This window comes from Eriocheir sinensis, chromosome 2, assembly GCF_024679095.1.
Source record: "Eriocheir sinensis breed Jianghai 21 chromosome 2, ASM2467909v1, whole genome shotgun sequence".
NCBI lineage: Eukaryota > Metazoa > Arthropoda > Malacostraca > Decapoda > Varunidae > Eriocheir > Eriocheir sinensis.
The window spans coordinates 23,063,207-23,085,064 of record NC_066510.1 but is presented as its reverse complement, the minus strand read 5'-3'; the positions used below and the strand labels follow the sequence as shown (position 1 = coordinate 23,085,064).

The following is a 21,858-nucleotide window of genomic DNA, read 5'->3' as shown; positions in this document are numbered from 1 at the left end:
TACCCAGAACACCGTGAAATAAGATGCACATATAAGCCCGTATGGTGCGTGATTAGCATGAGCCTCATACGGCCATTCGTTATCCGATGTGTGCCGGCGGAGCGTCCCGTGTCGACAGGGCGGGTGTAGGCGGCCGGCCAGACCTATGTGAAGTCGACGGGTTGTCACGCAAACTATTTCCCTTCCTCATAAAGTAACTCAACATATTTCTAGTAATACACGAGGACTGCCAGTAGTGCCAACTCCACCGTCAGAATAACCGCTGCCTACACCATTTACATTACCACCACCCATTCTTCCCTTCACACCACAACCACCCCTGCCAGCTCTCCCCTTCTTCTCCCCTTCTCCCTTTTCCCTTCCCGTCCCGCCCATCTCATCACCACGCCCTGAGTACCTCCCACGCCGCTGTGTCGTCATGGGAGCAGCCAGACTCCATTCATAATGAAGTCCTCGCATGTTTTCTGCTCCCCTCGACAGCTGCGGGTGTCATGCACACACGAATTACTGTGATTTCTGAATTATGACCTCGCCGATGGCAGTCCTGCGAATTTAATTTGTGGTAAGATTAGGAAGACATGGAAGGCGTTCAGGTGAATAATATTCCCTCCTGTGTGGCCGCCCTCCGTCGCGTGTTGTGTCACGGCGTGTCCTTGGGTGTCGGAAAGGGTGGCCGGTGGATCGTTCCCCTACCGTCGTTCTGGAGTTGTCGTGGCTGGGGTAGAATGTATGCGTTTGTGTGTCCATTAAGTTTAGCGGGTACGTTACATGATCCACCAGCGCTGTATTATGTATCCCACTCATCACAGCCCTGCCAGACCCGCTTCCCCTTTCTCCCAGCTGAAGTTCAGGCCGTGTTCACACCATCGAGTCATTCCCACAAAGCGCCGGGTACTTGTCCTCACCATCAGCACCAGCGTTTGGATTCTCGCGCACCGTCGTCAGCCTTTCTTTCATAATCACCACCACTTCTACACCACCGCTACCTCCCACCATTACCACCATCGGGGGTTAATAAGCAGTCCATACCACCCCACACGCAAGGAAACCGCTTTGCTTTCTGAAATGCTCGTTTGTGTATTATCATTGCCGCAGATTACGCGAGACGGGGCCACGACAGCGATCACGCACAATATATAAAAGGCAGGAACCCCCCTCCCTCGCCCCCGACACTTAGTGGAAATGTAAACAGAGTAGAGCCATTGTCCGCTTCCGATGGCCGTCATTTACCCCCGCGATGGTGTCATTCCGAGGCAGGTAACAGTAATATGCCCGCTGAGTATTGATTTTGCACCTGTATACATTCGTTTGTTCGTTCTTGTGTTTCCTTTCTTCTCCTTCTTGCTGTTTTTCTCACACTTCCAGCACCCATTAGCGATGTTGGGTGCGTGTTGAGTGTGTGTGTGTGTGCGTGTGTGTGTGTGTGTGTGTGTGTGTGCGTGCGTACGTGTGCATCCCGGTATGTGCATTTACTGTGTGTGCGCCTTCACTCCACGCCGGGCTGCAGGGGACCACCACCTCCTCTGCGCCTCTTTTAACCTCTGTAGAAAGTGACAGTGACGTGGGGGCAAAAAAACAGAAAAAAAGAGCGAAGTTAAAACTGCCGGATACGGTAAGGTACCTCCCTGTTTTTGCCCGCGTTGCTAAAGATGCAGCGTCTTCGTGGGGGGGAAGGAAGGAGGGAGGGAAGGGGAAGCGGAGAGGGGAACAAAGTGCATCCAAATAAGGGCACTGGTATAGGAGCAAAACAACCAGCAAAAACAAAACGCCAAGGAGTCTTCTTTGACAAGTTTATCACAATGGCGGTTCTTCCCCGTCCATCAACCCGCTGCAGCAAAAACCTTACCCGCCTCTTGGTAGGAGCAACACCTCCACCACCACCGCCACCACCACCAGTTCTTCAGCGGGTGGCTGGGTGCAGGCCCCCCACCACACTACTGCCCAAGTGACACCAAAAAGAGCCTGGTCCTTGTAGGTCATCCATGCTGGAGAGGGAGGGAAGGTGAGGCGGCTAGGAGTGGTCATGCAACCCGAGGTGGATGACCCAGGGGGTGTGACTCCGGAGCTGGGAACCCTCCATATATGGCACATGGTTTTTTTACTCGCGTGATTATATACTTTCATGTGCACCGCCACTCCTCCTGTCACTCCACACTGTCAGTCGACGGCTCTCTTCATCGTGTACCTATTCTCCAGGTAAACATCTCACCTTCCTTCGGAAATTACAGGTGCCCGCTGGAGCCACACACCCGCCACCGACGCCGCCATCATGTTACATCTCACGTGTCATTGATGATTACTCACCACCTGTCACCTAGACATTTTCCTTACGCCGACTGTGTTTTTTTTTTTCCTCGCGGGTGTTTTCCTTACCTGCTGACAAGATTTCATGCCTGGCCACCCAGCGGGGGCAGCCTACAGTCGACTTTCACCTCGTTGTGACTAACGTGTGATTAAACATTTTTCCTGATACCAATCATTGAGGCAGGACTCGTATGAATTGTTGTGTAAATCTATATGTTATGTTGCTGTAAAGAGTGTCATTGCATTATTCTTTTATATTTACGTACTTGACCACGTACTAATTTTGTTGCCAAGTAAATTAACTTATTCAAGATGCTAGCCATAAAAAAGTCGTCCCGAGAGAGAGAGAGTAAAAAAAGCTTGAAAAAAGTTAAGAAAATATCAAGAAGCAAATACATCAACGAATAGACACATATAAAATTTACTTGTCTCTTCAGCAGGTTTGAAAAATATAAAGAGTTTGCTGCCGTTTGTCCCTTTTTTTTCGCCTGACAGTTATTTACACCGAATGTTCTCTCTCTCTATTTCACATATCTCTCTCTCTTCTCTCTCTCTCTCTCTCTCTCTCTCTCTCTCTCTCTCTCTCTCTCTCTCTCTCTCTCTCTCTCTCTCTCTCTCTCTCTCTCTCTCTCTCTCTCTCTCTCTCTCTCTCTCTCTCTCTCTCTCTCTCTCTCTCTCTCTCTCACCGATGAAGGGCAGAGATTGCAGCAGGTTGACTGACAGATTGTGGCCGTTCTTGTCATTTTTTTCCTTCTCTCTCTTTCTCTTTCTCTTTCTTTGTGGGCTGTGTGGTATGGAGACTTTTTGTGTACAGCGCTGAGGCTCTCCGTTTCCATTTTTTTCTCCCCCTTCTTTCTCTCCTACCTCTCCATTCTTTACCTTCCCCTCCCCCGCCCCCTTGTAACTACTTTCTTTTCCTCTCCTCTCCTCCAACGCCTTTTCTCCAGCTTGACGCGTATCGAGGATTGCGAGCACAAGCAGTGTTTTCTTTTGTCTTTTATTTGTATTCGTGGTAAAGTTTGTTAAGAAAAACTGGTCCATATTTTCCTTATCCCCGTACAGATTACACTTCCATCCCCCCCCACCCTCACTATACCTTCATTTCCATGACAACCTGCACCACTACCCCTATCACCACCACCACCACTACTACTATTACTACTACTACTACTACTACTACTACTACTACTACTACTACTACTACTACTACTACTACTACTACTACTACTACTACTACTACTACTACTACTACTACTACTACTACTACTACTACTACTACTACTACTGCTACTACTACTACTACTACTACTACTACTACTACTACTACTACTACTACTACTACTACTGCTACTACTACTACTACTACTGCTACTACTACTGCTACTACAACTACTACTACTACTACTGCTATTTTTATTACTAATACCACTACTATTACTATTACCACTACCGACACTTTACTACTGTCTCTATTAATGATGATGCTAATAACATTCTTATTGATATTGATAAACACGATAATAACTGTTGATAATAACAATGAATAATAATGATAGTAATAGTAAAGATAATAATAATAGCAATAATGATAACGATCACATAATTGATAATAATGGAAATAATAATATTAATGATAGTAATCATAAATTGCTGTTATTATTATTATTATTATTATTATTATTATTATTATTATTATTATTATTATTATTATTATTATTATTATTATTATTATTATTATTGCTATGATTCTTATTGTTATCATTATTATCATTATATGCTTATGATATTAGTGTTATCATCATTGTTATTATTGTCTTCATTATTATTACTTTTTATTCATTATCAATTCTTTTTGTTCATTATAGTAATGTCAATAGAAATGGAAATTTATCATTAGTATTCTTATTCTTATTTACATTATTCGCCCTTTTCATTTGTATTTTTAACTTTCATTTTATTATTTTTAAGGTAATAATTTGTGTTGATGTAATAATGATTTTAACACTAGTAAGCATTGATGTTTTCATTATTTTTTATATTTATTATTATTATTGTTATTATTATTATTGTTATTATTATTGTTATTATCATTATTATAATTAATATTATTATTTTAAAATTATTATGGTAATAATCCACTTTGGAGAAGACTTGAAACGCCCACGGTGGCGTATTAGGTGCCCTGCCACCTGAAGGTACAAAAAAAGATAAGCAGTTCACCTGTTGATGTCATTCCTCCTGACCTCACTCGGGGATGGGGCGCACATTATTCTGCTCTACCCAGGACCTGACAGTTTGTACGTCATGCGCCACCACCGGGTGAGGTCGTAGGGAAGGTAGTAATGGGGTGAAATGATTTTCTTCTGTACTCTCGGGTGGTTTGGATGGCTATGGTGAAACTCGTGGCTGGTTCCACTCTATTACATTATTATTATCAGGATTTTTTTCATCCTAGTAATTTCTACGATTATATCGTTGTCATTATGATCATCTTCATCAACATTATCATCATCATTGTCATCATCATCGTAATTCAAATAGAAGATAAGGGAAGACTATGACACCCCTTATGGCTGAGGAGCAGTGTACAGGTGTGAAGACAAAAGATGCTGTGAAGAAAATAAAAGGTGTCGTGTAGACGATAAAAGAGGTGTGCAAACAGTGAGAGATGTTGACGTAGCCGGTGTTACGCTTGACATCTTATTGAACAAACTGAACGCTAAAACTGTCAAGAGGATCCGTGTACAAAGTTTATCTTACACTGAAAAAAAATTCCAAGTCAAGTCTGCGAAATTCATATCACATGATACTGATGTTTTTGTTTTCTTGCTGAAAAACAAAATCAAAGTATATTGCAAAACTATGTACGATATCCCTTACGTAAATATAATGAGTTTCGATGAGTACGATTTTTAACCTAAATACAGAAATAATCAACCTCAGGAAGCATAATGGAAAGCGCATAAACAAATGTCTTAATTTTACAGCATGAGAAAATATTTTGCAGTTCAGGAGCCGACTCGAGAGGAATAGTACCCCTTCTCCCAGCGGCTCCTCCTTCCCTTCTCCTCACCTTGCTTCATTGCCAGTCCCTACAGAGCCTCCTTAACCCCCAGACAAAGGAGAGTTGAAGATCACGCAGTGTAACCTTTGCTTTTGCGGAGCTGCCAATGTAAAGTTCTCTTTATAAAAGGTGAACTTTACATCTGCATCCTCTTGACAGCTTTAATGCTCAGTTTGTCTAATGAAACGTCCGCCTGATTGCCTCTATATTTCTCCCTTTTATCGTCAGAGGATCTAAGTTTTACTGCATAATCATCAGGTAGGCGTGGCCCCGCGTTTATCAATGAATAATATCAAGAAGTGAAGTTGGAAGGTTCTCAGATGAGGAGACAAAAAGAACAAAATGCCGAATACCCGACAGATAAGAGCGGAGATTTACCAAGTGAGAGAAAAAGACTTGTAGAATAAAAAGAAGGGAAAAAATGGAGGAAGGGGATTGCGGGAATAAAGACGGAAGGAGGAAAGGGCGAGGGAGAGGGATCAGAGAGGCAACAGGTTGGTGGAGGGAAGAATTGCAAAGCCCCAGAGCAGCTGTCGAGTCCCTTCACCCTGTATCCCTTCACCCTGCCGCCCTACACCCTGCCCTCTTCTACTCTTGACTCTTCACTCTATCTCACTTCACTTTGCCGCACTTCACCTTACCTTGTCGCTCCCCGCTCACCCTACCTTCCATCCTCCCTCGTCACCCTGCTCACCCTGCCTTCCATCCTGCTCACTCCTCACCCTGTCCACTTTCACCTTGCCTCCCTCAACCCTGCCTCATTTCACCGTTCCTTTGTTTGGCCTTATTTATTTAACCCTTCCTCCTTTCGCTCTATATCTCCTCACCCTGCCTCACTTTGCCCTGCCCTGCCACGCCCAACTCACCCTGTACAAGTGGTTACTCACTGTTTCTTGTTGTTTGGCCTTTGCTCTCTCTCACTTTATCATCTCCAGTTCCTTCCTCGTCTTCTTCTCTGTTGCTTACTCTTAAGATTCCCTGGCTTGTTTATCCTCACCCTTTCTCACTCTTCATCATTCTCTAGTTGTACTGCACCTCTAACGCATACTTCTATCTCCTTCCTCCAATTTTCCCTGTTCTTCTACCTCTTGCATTTTTGTCTACCTTCTTTCCCTCGCTTGCTCTCTCTCTCTCTATCTCCACTCAGCGCCATCTCCTGCGTCAACTCTACAACAATTTATTTACTTTAAGGAAGCATGACTCTTCGCTCTGATAAGCGTTGCGACGAGAGTTTTCTACATGTCAATCCAAGACCGTAACGTGATGGAAGCAACAACACGCAAACATTTTAACAATACATTATGAAGGAGCGCGATTTTTGGTGAATGATATGGTGTGCGTTTTATGCTTGCCGGGGTGCTGATAGTCTTTCTTTTTTGTTTACTTGAGTTTCCAGACACGTATTTACTCTGACAGGCGATGTATACTTCTTCTTGTTGTTTACATTTCTTCTTTTTTTATTGAAAGTCACATCATCTATACAATTTTCGACAGCTGTATTATGTATGGAGTGGAAATTTTTTATGTATCATTGTCACCCTTTTTGTCCTCTCAGTTTCTTCCTCGTCCTCCTTTTCCTCCGTCTCGACCCTCTCCTTCCTCCTCCCCCGGAATACGTAGTTCAGTCCTTGTCCACTAACATCAAGAAGGACATCGAATTATTACAGAGTACAGCGCCGCGCCACGAAAATTATACCGTCGCTGAGGACGTAGATGAATGAAGAACAAGACTCACAAGGAGTGTATCAAGACACCTTTCCCTCGCAACTGGCTTCTCCTCTGGCCTCTCATTTTTTCTTTCTCGGTCGCTGGAGCAGCACCTAGCGGACTTTTTTTTATTGTTGTGTTTTTACTTCTTGCCCCTGAGCTGCCTCCCTTGGTGTAAAACAATAGTTGGAAAAAGGTGGCTATGAAGGGTTTTCATACAAGTTTTCAATTACCTCAACAAGTTCAATGACGTCGATCACCCCAAGTTGTTTGAACCCTAAACTGATCCACGAACTTGAAATAATAGTGTAACGTTTTAATAGAGCCTTTTGAATGCATATATCGGTAAGAATTTTATCGTACCGAATTATCCGCCACTGGAATTGCCTTCCTTGAGAAGTTAGTGCAAAAAATAAATATAAACTAATTTTAAATGGCACTGACCGCTCTCTCGACAGTAGTGAATTTATCGATCTCGTGCGAACAAACAACGAGTCATTAAGCTTGTTCTGCAGGTCACTGAAATGCCAAACGAACAGATTGAATCACCAAAGCAGGCAACTTCGTATTAGCCAACATGTTTTATGGTGCCTGCTATTCCATGTTTCCTTCTCCTCCTCCTCCTCCTCCTCCTCCTCCTCCTCCTCCTCCTCTTCATCCTCCTCCTCTCCTCCGGGTTCATCATCACTATCATTATTAGTTTCATCGTAAAAAAAAGTGAAGCTAATGGATGAAAATGAAATAAATAAGCACTGGCATCACAATTAATATTCTCAGTCAACCAGGAAGCAACATGACTTTTACGCTTGTGTTTTTGAGAACGACTCAAAAAACGGACGCGCGAGGCCGGATCACCTGCTTCACGTCGACTAAAAAGAGCGTTTTCCTTCCTTGCCCGTCCCCTCATGCGCTTGCCTGTCCGGTCCGTTGAACCCTGAGTCATGGTTCATCTACCTCCAAGTGGCTAGTAGACGGAAAAATAGCGGAGACGCGAACTTGGAAAGCCTCTCGGCAAAATTTTGTCCTTAAAAGAAGTCCCCGGACCAGCCAGCCAATGAGAGAGATACAGAAAGGGTAAATGGAGTTCAGACTGTTGCTAAATGAACATGATCGAATCATTCTTTCTTAGATATAACGCTTGTTTTCGAGTAATTGAAAGCATGGTAAAAGTGTGTCTCAAGTTTGGTTTCTGAATTCATATGGAAAAATAGTTTTGGTGAACCGAAACATCGGTTCGACTTCCGGTCTCATCAAAGAATGGAGAAATAAATTACCACAAAGACCTCCGTCCAGATAGGAAGAGGGTTGTTTCCCTATTTAGTCCTCCTGGCCTCCTGCAGACTCTTATGTTTTTATGCTCTGATGTCCTTATGCTTTGCTTAGTTTCTTCTGGAGGAGAATCATGAGGTTTTAATACATTTTACTGCTAGTGTTTCTGGATTTAGAGAATGTGATTTAATAAAAAAAAATCCTCTTTTTTCTAATGGAGGCAAAGTAAATGAAGATTAGTTTTTAGAGGATCTGAAATTTTTAAAATACTTCTTTCAAGTAATATTTCTCATTGTGCGAAGTTTGAAAATTTGAGCATTATTTTTTTTAGTGACAGGATTTAACTTAGCAATGGCTGAATGGGAGTAGAAATATCGCCGTGCATTTTGCCTATATATATATATATATATATATATATATATATATATATATATATATATATATATATAATATATATATATATATATATATATATATATATATATATATATATATATATATATATATATATATATATATATATATATATATATATATATATATATATATATATATATATATATATATATATATATATATATATATATATATATATATATATATATATATATATATATATATATATATAGATATATATAGAGATATATATATATATATATATATATATATATATAGATATAGATATAGATATAGATATATATAGATATATATATATAGATAGATAGATAGATAGATAGATAGATAGATATATCATCAATAAGACTTTTCATCTGTCCACTGGTATTGATGATGGTGATGATGGCCAAGACGGTAATATACGGGATGTTTGAGGGGCTGTATGGTAGCGAATGTGATGACGGGTGTTGGTCTGGGTGGTTGTTATGATGAACGTGATGTTGCTTACAATGGTGGTGATGGTTGTGGTGTTGACTGGTGTGGTGAAAGCAGCGTTGCTGCTGCACAAGATAGTGGTGGAGGGGATGGCGGTGATGGTGGGGGCGGGGCGGCAGCGGGTCGGAATCCCTGCCTTAAGCACCGGCTCATCGGAGCGAATAATTTTGGCAGAATTACACGGGAGAGCCGCCCCGGCGCGTTGCTACCCACACCCCGGGGCCGCCACGGAGAACGTTGGGCTACACCCACGGAAGGGCTCTGTCGAGGACACCTTCTACCTCACGCACGTCGACAGCACGTCGTCGGGAAGGCCTGGTCACGTAGCTGAAGGGAAAACAATTCATAAGTGTCAGGATCAGGATGCTCCGCGTCACCAGCCTACCCGCGGAGGGAGGGAGCATCCGGCAAAGGCACTGCAAACAACCGATTGATTAAACCGCTTAACGGAAGAAAAAAAAAATCGGAACGGAAATGATTATCAGATTTTATTTTATTGTTTTTCTTCAGTTAACATTCGAGGTCTGCTGAACATACAGCGGATGTTCTCACTTACCTGTGAACCTGAATTTGTATCCAGACACACGGGTAGGAAGACACACATACACACAACAGCCGGGAAGACGCTTTTGTGTGTGTGTGTGTGTGTGTGTGTGTGTGTGTGTGTTTGCAAGCCGATCAAAGGTGGCACTACCTTCACCGACTAAATAGAGAATCACGTCCTTTCCACCTTTCCTCTCCCTTTCTCCGCATCTTGAGCCCACACTTGTACTTCATCCCGTGGCCGCCTTTCCTAAACTAGAAGGAAGACACGCATCAATCTCCGCGGAATGGATTACTCCGTCATTACCTCTCGGTCTGTGATCCTTTACTCAGCAATGGTCGGTTTCGGCTTCATCTGAATTACCACGAGGGTTGTTGCGGTGCGAGGATGTTGGCTCGCTACGGGCGCTTTCCTCTCCGGGGCTGTGAATTCTATTATATTCCCATGCATCATGTCCCACGGGCAGCGAAGCAAGTGTCTCTTGTTACCCTCAGAGGCCGCCTCCAGGGTCTGTGGCAGTCTAGTCACAACCAGCAGAGAATAAAGATGGCGGTAGGTGGCCTCGCTACTACCGTTATTGTTTTGTTTTTCTTCAGCGTTATCTCTCCTCACCGGCAGGATATATATTTTTTCTTTAAAAATATATATGTGTGTACATATGTAACAGGCTTTGTTTCTGATATTGGTAGTATTTCATTAATGACAAAAAAATACGTTTAATAAAATAAAATTTAAGTAAAATCAACGTTACCCGTGGTGGTCATCGCCCCAGCCATCCCAAGGTCGCGCGAGTGACATTACCATATAATTGAATAACACAGGGGTCCGTCACCCCTACAAGCTGACTTTCTTCGGGCTGCCCTTCCTCCTTTCCATCTCCTTCGTCCTCGTCCACGTCGTGCTCCCCGGCAGGAGGGTGACAGGCCAGGACGCCTCACTCTCGCCAGGCAACAGATGGAGTGCGGTCGGTGCCCTCAGGACTCGACGAAAGTGATTACAAGATAGCCGAAGAGTGATGGGTGTACGGGCGTGCTGCTCCTGCCGCGGGCAGAGATTTGCAGGAAGAGCATCCTAACCGCAGAATTAATATTTATGATCCTCCGCAGCTATTTTCATGGAAATCACCTCCACCGTGACCCCGAATGTAAGACTCGTTAAGGCTATACAAGTAGAAGGATCGCATATGTGTTTAGATTTTTCTAAGATAAAACATTTTTACTGATGCAAAATACTGTTTGAATTTTTGGTATTTCGGGCTCCCAGTCAAGTAAATAACAAGCTGCTGTCAGAGCCCGCCCCGCCCAGCAACCCTCGGCCTGCAGGGAATTCCCAAGGGCTCGATGGGTCCGATGGACCTGCGAGGTGTGAATGCTTGCAACCCTCGCTTCTCAGGGAGCTGTATGGGCCGCTGCCCGCCTGCTTAACACAAAACGCCACGGCGTGAGTCCTCTTAAGGTTATTAGTTGGCCGGACAAAACCCTGCACCGCCATTGACCAGCATCTTGCAGCGCACCAGTTACTGTATTCAAATCATTTTACGGGGCGCCTAAACGCTCTTCAACATTAATTGCCCCTTTTTGCGGATTCAGTAGGGGCCCTCCGCGCCCTTAATAGGCACATAAGACTCCTGTGGTGGAGACATTCACGCCCTTTGTCGGCCAAAACATTGTTTCCCCTCGTCGAGTACCCCACGCTGAGGGTGATGGTGGGTGAGGGTTAATGTAGCCAGTGTGGCGAGGGTGTGGCCATGTCTCCCTCTGGCTGCCCTCTCTGGCATCAAGAGGGGGCCCTCACCCTCTCTCTCTCTCTCTCTCTCTCTCTCTCTCTCTCCTCTCTTCTCTCTCTCTCTCTCTCTCTCTCTCTCTCTCTCTCTCTCTCTCTCTCTCTTCTCTCTCTCTCTCTCTCTCTCTCTCTCTCTCTCTCTCTCTCTCTCTCTCTCTCTCTCTCTCCTCTCTCTCTCTCTCCTCTCTCTCTCTCTCTCTCTCTCTCTCTCTCTCTCTCTCTCTCTCTCTCTCTCTCTCTCTCTCTCTCTCTCTCTCTCTCTCTCTCTCTCTCTCTCTCTCTCTCTCTCTCTCTCTCTCTCTCTCTCTCTCTCTCTCTCTCTCTCTCTCTCTCTCTCTCTCTCTCTCTCTCTCTCTCTCTCTCTCTCTCTCTCTCTCTCTCTCTCTCTCTCTCTCTCTCTCTCTCTCTCTCTCTCTCTCTCTCTCTCTCTCTCTCTCTCTCTCTCTCTCTCTCTCTCTCTCTCTCTCACTCTCTCTCTCTCTCTCTCTCTCTCTCTCTCTCTCTCTCTCTCTCTCTCTCTCTCTCTCTCTCTCATTCCCCAAGTTTAAAATGTATAAAGGAAATGCCAAAGGTGTTAACAGTGGAGACAGCCGATGACTCAGACAGTTTCGTCATACTTCCACAACAAACAAGGTCCGACAGATAGACTTTCGCTTCAGTAAGGAAAAAAATAAGCTGTTTAATTTGCCTAACACTACATTGTCCTTGAATATGGCAATCTGGGAGATCTTCAGGTTACTAAGTGTAATGGCATTTGTTTTTCGTTTCCTTGTAATCCGTTCATTGAGGAAGGGTAACAAGTCTTGGATCGGCGGCGGGGCAGCTATAAGGCTGGGAGGGGTTGTTGTCACTTACTATGATGGGGCAACAGCCCTTGTGCCATACTAAGGACTCAGTGTTGCACCACCCGAGGCATTTCCATGCCACGGGCGCGCTATGAGGAGTGGGCGTGTCCGGTCCAGTGCAAGGAACGTCGGTGATGCATGGGGCTGGGACCATGACGGGGCTGGAACCATGAAAGCTCCATGGCAACAGAGTTGTCACGATAAGCTTGGAATTCGACTGCATTTTGAGTCGTGAAGAAAAAAATCAGTGGGAAGAGTTTGCATTTTTATACCAAAGTGAGTGTCAAGTTAAGGTGATAGTGTGTTGGTGAGTGGCATTCGATGGCTATCTGAGGTGGCACTGCGGCTGACAAAGAAGCGAGAAGCCAGACGGAAGGTTGGGAAGTGGGACGGTGTCATGAACGACATTGTTTTTTCTGTTTTTTGCCTTCCCGACGAGGCAGAAAGCTCACGCCACGTAACCATGGGAAGGGGCAAGAAAAAAATATAGAAGCGAAGGCAACGGAAAGAAAGAGGTTTTCTTTTGAATTGAGGCCGCGGCTCGGAAGACGTGCCGAGTGGGAGTTCGCCAACGACGCCCGGCGGGGGGGGGGGTCATGAGACTGCTCCGTGTTGTCTTGCTGCAGTGATCTTTCTGATATTAAAGAAGAAATGCTGTGCCAGTCTCGAAGCTTCCTCTGAATCCACAGTAGAATAACGCCGTACATGATCATAAAGCAATGGAGTATATATTTTTTTTAATTTATTTCCTAATATTGCGGTTAAGATGAAACATTATGCTAAAGAGAGAAAGAGAGAAGAGTGGAGGGAGAAAAAGTGCAGCGAACGGCGAAGGTCGTGACTTCAGAAGGGAGCCTCGACCTGCGACTGTGTCACCCAGACATTCACCCGCAGGACTCCCGGCAGGAGGCGGGGGAGTCTATCTCTTACCTGGGCATCCCTTAGGTCAAAAAGGTCTTAGCACACGGAGACTTTTTATGCGAGCCTTTGTTTTGCTGATGTTTTCACCTGAGTATTGCACGGGCAGGGGTCAAGCGCTCGTGATGCCGCCCGATAGTCCGCCAGTCTGAGGTCACAGTCCGTTCCTTGTTCTCTCCGCCACATTTCGCCTTTTTTTGCTTCCTGCCGGACAGACAAACCCGAGGGAAGGGCGGAAGCGTGTGGGTGAGAGCGTCCCCTTCACCGAGGCTTTGTTAGAGGCGAGGCTTTCAGGATCATTGGGTGACAGTGTTAATAATTCATTCTCCTCTAACGTTTCCTTTCTTGTGTGTGTGTGTGTGTGTGTGTGTGTCTGTGTGTGTGTGTGTGTGTGTGTGTGTGGCTCTGTTTGTCTGTCTGTCTATCCGTCTCTCTGTCTGTCTCCATTCCCAGCACCATGGATGGCTGACTACCTTGCCCTGACATGGTACTTTTTTTTTTTCGCTGTATCGGCCTGTGTTCCGTATGTTCAGGTTTCATCTCATTTGATTTTGTTCATTATACCGCGTGGGCAATTAATTTCCAATACTGTATATATATAAAGAGAAACAAACGCCGTTTTGCATTGAGCATATTATTCTGGATGTATAGTGTATGAGTTGAGTGAAAAAAAAAACATTTACTATAATGGGTATATTACATCTCGTATAAATGTGTAGAATATTTTGAAAGTCTGGCGCGATACGATGATTTCTGAAGTGTTTATGTTATTGCCTGAGGTGCAGGGCAAAGGAGGAGAGGAGAGCGGGATGCTGCGGAGGGTGGGAGCGATGGGAGAGTGTGGTGGCAATAACATTGAAGATGATGCTGGAAGTGTACAGTGTTGTTGTTGTCGATGGTGCTGTTGTTGAAGACTGTGGCACTGGCAATAATGAGGTAGTTGTGGCGGTGATATGTTTATTGGTGTCATCAAACTTATCACTCAAAACCTAAATTATTTAATTTATTTATGCGTCTCTGTACAGAATGTGTCTGTGGATTTTTTCTTAAGACTGCAGTTGAAAGTCAGAAGTTTTAGCAGCGACAGTTAATTGTTTGAACGCCATTCGCAGGCATTTTTTTTAAATACGAAATATAGTCTTCCATTATGATTAATGTTACAAGAAAAAAAATTACCAAGAACTTTTTTTGTTGTTAATAATATTCATGCATCATATATGGTTTTTTTTTTTGTTTTTTGTTTTTTGTGTAAAAAATATCAATCGCCAGTATTTTTTGATTGTGTGACATCATGTATCATGTTTCATTTTGACTGGCGAGATCTCCAGGAGCGACATGAATCAGTATGGCAGAGCGCGGGAGCCTTCACAGAGCATCATTTAAAAGTGCCATCAATTAAAGGTGCCTTCAAGCGCGTCCCTCCGCCAGAGCCGTAAGTCATCTCGCTGCCATTCAACAGAGAAACCGCCGACGCTGGACTCAGGCCCACCGAGTGACAGGGCCGGACATCCATCTTCCGCGGACCGTCCACCTCATCTGTTGAATTGTTTGAATGAGGTTGTCACGCAGACGGTTGTAATTTACCTTAAGATATGCTCCGTCATGGGGGTGTCGAGGGGGCCGGGCAGGGACGGCGCACCCAATTCAACCCTTTGGGCTCCGTCGGCCTCCTCTCGCTCCCTTATCCTCCGGCGCGGATCTTATTTAACCCTTCTGTCCCCCTGCGCCCTCCCCTACACCATGTTCCCACGCTGAGCTCTACACCTGGTGCCCGGCGTGGCGAGGGTTGGAGGGGAAGAGGTAGGCTTCAGGAAGACGAGAGAGGGGCCGGCCAGGGATGCGCCTCCGTGAGATGGAAGCTGTGATAGCTGCCCCTCACTGCCCAAGCCTGATGGAGAGGCTTCTGAGGGATCGGGGATCACAGTTATCTGTAAAGATCCTGTAGTATAATTCGTATTTTTAGTTTTCATGGAGAAAAAAACGATTTTTTCCTGAAAAGTATAAATAATAGTTTTAGTTATCCGCCACAAATTTAAATAATTTGAAAACTCCGATTTTTTTGTTTGTTTTCTGGGCCTTCATACAAAAACCAGATATTTCGTGACAAAAATCGCGCGTAACTGGAACATTTTCCAACCATGTCACGTTATGGGGTTAGGAACAGCACCGCCCCGCGCCCCGAGAGGTGCATCTCGGAAACACGACACCCCGGGAGGGGGGCGGCATGTCCATTAGCCTCCAGCCTTGGGCTCAGCGCCACCTCGGAGATTCTCGTTTTCTGAATCTGTGTACAATTGTTGGGGTCCCGCGCGTCTGAATGGATTTCCCCTACTTCACATGGCCGCAGCGACCGAGCATTGTGAAGGCTAAAGTCGTGATATATTTGAGTTATCCAAAGAAGAGGTAATTTGTATGGGTATTGCAGGAGGGCCGACCGTGGTTCATTTGCATACTTGATGGTTGATGTGAGGTACAAGGCTTTACCTCGAAACGGACGTGTGAGAAATTACTTGCCATGCACTTTAATTCACTTCAGATCATCATTCATTATTAACTGCTTGGCAATAAAGTCTGCATTCATCATAGAGCGTGACATTACAATGATAAGGTTGGGAAAGGGAAGAAAACACTTAATTTGGTGTCAGAATATTCTGTTTAAGGCCGCGGAGCGTACAGGAGTGACACCGCCTTGTAGAGCACAGCACAGCCACCAGAATCTTGGTGTCGCGGAAAAGTGTAGAAAGGGCGATTCTTAAAATAGCGTCTTTCCCTTGTCTCCATCTCTCCCCCTCTCCTTCCTTTTTTCCCTCATCCCTTCTCCCTTTCCCCACATACTCCTCATCTGCCCTTTCTTCCTCCCTCCTTTTCTCTTCTCTCCCCACGTCGCTTCATCCTCCTCACAAGCAACATTGTACGCACCTCTTCATCTTGGGATTAATTTTCTCTCGTAAAATCTTATGAGGCGTCTGTTAGAATGACTGAATTTTTGTTTTATAATGTACCGTGTAAATGTGTGATTTGGAAAATGTATGATTAATGTCAGAGAGTATTAATAATAAACAAGAGACGTTAGGCAAGATTTTTTTGAGGCATTGAGGGAAATAAGATCAAGGTTGGTAAAGGTCAGTTAGTACCTCGCCTGCTTCACCATGGAGGCACTAGCTGCCTGAATGGTCAGTTCTCGTGTCAAGGAGGTACTCATTGTCCTCTGAGCTGCACGCCTTTGCGGTCGAACAAGGGTTATTCAGCTGTGACACAGTAATTAGGAATGTCGGGCACATCCTATGTGGCGGCGGAGTACCCCGCGGCACTCGTGCAGGAATACAAAATGTCGAGAAGCTTCTTTATTGTGTTAACCTTTACCTGTGACCTGCCAGTGCACGGGAGGTGAATATCAGGTGTGCCAGGATGGTCTTTAGTCTCAAATATTACGGTGCCAGAAGAGTGACGTGTGCGAGGAAGTAAGTACAAACACAGAACATATTGATTGCTCCACACACAGGTGGCTTCAGTGACCGACCCAGATACAACTGGCAACACCTGCCGAATTGCGCTTCCATATTTTATTATCTTCATTGACAGGGTCGCTATTTACTCAAATCTTCACAAATCATATAGTACTGAGGAACTCATATAAAAAAATAAGCAGTAAAGCATTGAGATCTAAGGAAGAGTTGTAGCTGTGTGTCCATATACATGAGACCATGAAACTGCCGCTGAAAAGAACAGGAATGATGGCATACCTGGGGGCCAAGCTGTTCACTTTTTGCCTCACTATGCAGTATAACTAAAACTCTTTTCCCTTGTTTTCAGGTATGTGTCCGGTGTATCGACCTGGGCGATATAAACCATCGTACGTACCTGTAGCTTGGTGAGTAGGTTGTCACTTCAGACTTTCTTACCTGCTTTTTTTTTCATTATGACCTTTCGAGCATGTTTTGTCTCAACGGCAACATACGTACTCGGTAGTATTTTATGAGCCACTGATCCCGTTAACTCAAGCGTCTTTGACATTCTCTGGTGAGATTAGTCAGATTTGTTTGTCTTTTATTACAAATGTTTTATCCCAAGCTGAAATTGGTAGCCCAATCGCTACCTGTGTTTTCTCCGCTAGCATTGCTTACCGTTAGAGCCAAATATAAAGGATGAAATATAAAGTTTAGGCCTCTTTTATCCGTGTTCTATGAGGCTCCAGACACAGTCTCCACTCCTCCCCTGTGTCATAAAGATACCTACCACGCCCGCCCACGTGTATGTAGCTTCGTCGGGAGCTCCACACCCACGCCCACACCCACCTATGCCCACACGCCCCCCACATACAACTTAGACATGCCATCCCATATCCTGTGTTCACACCCACGCCCGCTGTCTCTAACCAATTCAGCAACGAAGACACACCAGCCCACAACTCGCGTTCACATCCACGCCCGCGTCCTCACACCCACCCAGCAACGGAGACACACGCACCAACAACCCGTGTTCACACCCTCACCGACTCACCTTCACATTTAAACTTTCCAATAATCCTTGCCCACTAGACATCAGCCTCGTGTTTACTCACACGCTGCCATTTCCCTCATATGCTCATTTTCGGGACATGGTCCACCTTACACATTCCGAAGTAAGTTTCTTCCCTAAGTTTTCATGAAGGTTTAAGTGGCTTAGCACCGCGGTAAATCGTTTTTGCCAAAACAAAGTGTCGCCCTAATTTTCTCTATATTCCTAAGCCCCAATTATCTTTTGCGGCCACTGAAATACAGTGATTATATTGATAGCTTTCTGCACGTAATACAAATGTAACTACCTCTCAGGAAAATTGCGGTGGACGTAGATGAGGTGTTGGAGGGGGCGGGGACGGAGAAAAGTGGAGGCAAGGTGTGAGGAGTTTGGAGGAAATGGGGGGATTACTTGAAATTATTTAGATGGGGAAATGTTGAATACACCGGTGATGGTGTTTTTTTTTTTTTTTTTTTACATCGCTCTTAGCTCAAGGTGAAAGGCTCGATGGCTGACTCAGGAGACCGAAAGACTTGGGGTGACCGGAACAGGGATAAGAAATAAAGACTAAAAATAAGAAACGAGAACTACAATGTGTGTTGCCAGAGGAAAAGACTCTGTGGTAGCTAGGAGACAGAAGAAGCTTGTTGGTGACGGATAAACGCTGACACCGAGCCAGGGGGCGGCGGGGGGAGGTATCGCGGGGGCGGCGAGACAAAGGAGTGAGTTGACTGTCGGCCACGGCACCTTCAGAGTGTTACGACTCGCCGACCAAACTCTCAACGATTGGTTGTCCCGTGTTCGTAGACGCACGCTCACGCGGTACCAGCATCGACATCAGCAGCGTCAGCGGTGGCGGCTGCAGCAACGGCAATACCAAGAGCGGTGGTGGTGGTGGTGGCGGCAGTGGCGGCAGTGGCGACAACGTGCGTGGTGGCCCGGCCTCACTCACTCTGGCCCCGCGCTCACAGACTCACTCACACGCCGGCTGCCGTGCGTGATACTACCCTCCCGCGGCCTGCCTCCGTCCGGCGCCACCACCCTCCCGCGGGCACACCTACGCCCGCCCACCAGCCCGGCCAGTTCCTAGCTCGTGCCTTGTCGCTCCACCGCCTTGGAGGAGGACACCACCCACCCGTCCACCTCATCCGTCTTGGAATTAAGGCTTGCGTTCATGTGACAAATAATAATATGGATTCCGCCCAAATTTATGATGAATGGAAACTGATATTTGAAAGAAAATCTACGTATTTATGTTTTTCGTTTTATGTTAATTATTAACTACAATTACACCTGTTTAATAAGTTGCCGGAAGTGTTGTCCGCCCCATCCATGAACTCAACGCAAGGCCGTGGTTGTCAGTTGATCTACGGGCGGCAGTGCACGAGAAGAGTCGGTGCCGTCAACAGTGCTTCGCGGCCCCACCTGGATCCAGAGCTATTTCCTGGGGCCGGGCCTCACACTCTCTGTCAGGCGCGCTCAGCTGACCGTGCCAGTAACAAACAGGTGGTTGCGCAGAAGACAGCCAGGACTGTGCGCGGGAGGCCAGCTGGACAGATCTGTTTTGTGTGTGCATAAGAACAAAAGTGATCACCTTGTGGAAAACTCCAGTGATAGTTTACCATTAAGATATTTGCGACTAAAAAGAAATAGATAAATAGTAATCAGACAAGATTCTAACTCTTCCGGTGACCAGCACTCGAAGGAAAAGTAATGAGTGCTATGAAAATGCATTATTCCACAGCCACGCCCCCTTCCTTCCCCATGCCCCGTAACTTATTCTTTTCCAACCTGGACGAAGTAAGACGCCCATCAACGCCCCACAACGGCCACTACGCCCACGCATCGCCTCGTCCTGCTGAGGTAATGAACTTGACAGCTTTTTGTCATTAGTATTTGACTCCTATTCTACATTCTTCTGGTTAGTAGCTTTATAAATACATCCGAAGTGTTGCTGCTGGGATGCTTCAGGAGTAACAACCGCTTATTATAGAACATTTACATAAGCCGAGAAACAAACTGATCACGCCTTGAGGATATTAATAGTAGACCAATAAAACCAGAAACGATCTTGTCTATGGAGAACCATAAATCCTTCCTTGTGTGGCTATTAAGGCATACCGTCCTAGGTAGACGAGGGAGCCAATTAAGGGTAGTAAGTCAAGGTGATCTTAGGGTAGGAGGAGGTGGAGGAGAAGCGGCAAGAACAAGGAGGAGAGGGTGGAGGAGGCTGAGGAGGAGGAGGAGGCAGAGGGCAGTGGGAGGGTTGAAACTGGGTGAGACAGGGTGTACGAGGGCAGTAGCAAGGGTGCTGTTGCATCAGTGCGGGACCACGGAGACTGGTCCGTCTGAGAACCACGTGGGTGGGTGTGCGAGGGCGCTAGTGACTGTGGCACCGATCACCGAGGACTCTGGCGTAGGCGACCTATCCGTAGGTGACTCGAAGGCTACAGACGACCTCAGAGAAGGTAAGTGAGCCAGACAGGCGTGTCGGAGGAGTCTCGCTAAATGACCTGTGACCAGATGACCGTCGTGTGGCCATGATGGGCGGCGATATCTGAAACGAGTGAAAGGCGAGTGAGAGGAGGTGTGGTGCGCTCGCTGGTTTAGTGCCGTTAATGTAAATTCTTTCAGAGATCCGAAACGGTGGGAGATAAGAGAACGCAGAGGTTGTGTTGGGTTTCAGAGCGAGAAGCGTACCCTGCTGTCAAGTTGATGTTTTTTCTTTTTTACTTCATCTTTTTTCTTCACGGCCATGCGGTGGGAAGGGACTTTTCAGGCTTTCAGAGGCATATGAAGAGTAACTGCACGCACGCTGCCCGTACTTCCGTGCTTTTTTCCCATAGATTTTTATTCGGTTAAAATCCCTGGACAAAAATGGAGATCTGGGTAAATCCAGTTTTATCCACATATCTGCTCCATATGATTAATGAATGCATTTTGAATTGAATTTATATATCATATCAATTGCTTTCATATTTTATCGCAAAAATCATGAATATACCGTGGCCCAAGAGAATCGCTCATCCTTCCCTACCACTTTCGATCCCATTATGTAAATAGCAACACGCCAGGGCTACATTCAAGGGCGTTTGAAACTGATAAAACATACTGAGAGTAGAAATACCCTGAGGAAGAGGTCTCTGAGGCGAAGGAAGGGGAGCGGGAGGCCGAGAGGGTGGTTGGGTCCAGGTCTTGAGAACCATAGACGAAGGTCTCATTGTAACTTGCAATAAAAGACAATTATCCTTGGTAGATATGACTCCCAATGGCTCCTAACTAGACACCTGACACTCCGATACAGTTTCCCAGCCATCATTAGCATGTTGCTCGGAAGGCCGATGCTGACCAATAAGTGCGCTTTATCGTGGTGGGCGGAGTGGGAGCGGGGACGAGGCTCACCGCTGCTGCAGTGCTCTGTGGGCTGCTTAATGAAGGGGTCGCCCACATCACGGAATTGCGGCTCATACGTTCCTCTCGCAGTCCCTCAGACCGGCGAGCCGCGAAACAGACCTTGGAGAGCCCGGCAGCCTCGAGTGTGTGCAGAGTGTAGCCTCAAGACAATGGCGCTGTTCATCTAGCGGCCGCGAGTGTGACATTACGGAGTAACTTGCATTCCAGGAAACAAAATAATCTTTGAGATCGCAACGGTCTGTTAGTTTAGCTACAATTTTAGATATCAAATGTGCCATCGCTGTCCTGAGTTCTAATATCTTTTTTTGACCGATAAGTCATTCTCTTCAGAGTTTGAAAGGCCTCCTCAAAAGCTTCTCTTCATAGTAATTTTATGGGGGGGGGGGGGTTCTTGAACGCCTCGGCAGCTCAAGGAGTACAGAGAAGGCTGGATTACTCTTTAACAAAGCAAAACTCGTTTTATCTTGTGTGATGCATGCATAATAGGCACATGTATACACAAGGGTGATAGTGGGAAAGAAAGGACAGACTGCCCGGCGCAAGTTAATTCCCTAATTCACGGCTCAATCACTTAATAGCACAGCGGGACGTGGTGGTGGGGTGGCAGTAGTAATGAGCGAGTC

The 21,858-nt window shown here is 45.6% G+C and overlaps 1 protein-coding gene across 5 annotated transcripts in view; it reads left to right on the top strand.

Moving 5' to 3' along the window:
• Positions 1-21,858, top strand: part of LOC127001478 (zinc finger protein rotund-like) — a 261,691-nt gene that overhangs the window by 95,999 nt on the left and 143,834 nt on the right. For 3 of the 5 annotated variants that reach the window (XM_050866058.1, XM_050866041.1, XM_050866035.1), the window contains exon 1: positions 18,379-19,684. The exons of 1 other annotated variant lie outside the window; for it this stretch is intronic. In XM_050866058.1, coding sequence (XP_050722015.1) covers positions 19,535-19,684 — 150 coding nt within the window. In that variant the 5' untranslated portion in view covers positions 18,379-19,534. Of the gene's footprint in view, positions 1-18,378; positions 19,685-20,157; positions 20,290-21,858 lie in introns of those variants that run through there. One more of the 5 variants, XM_050866067.1, reaches the window with a different exon arrangement.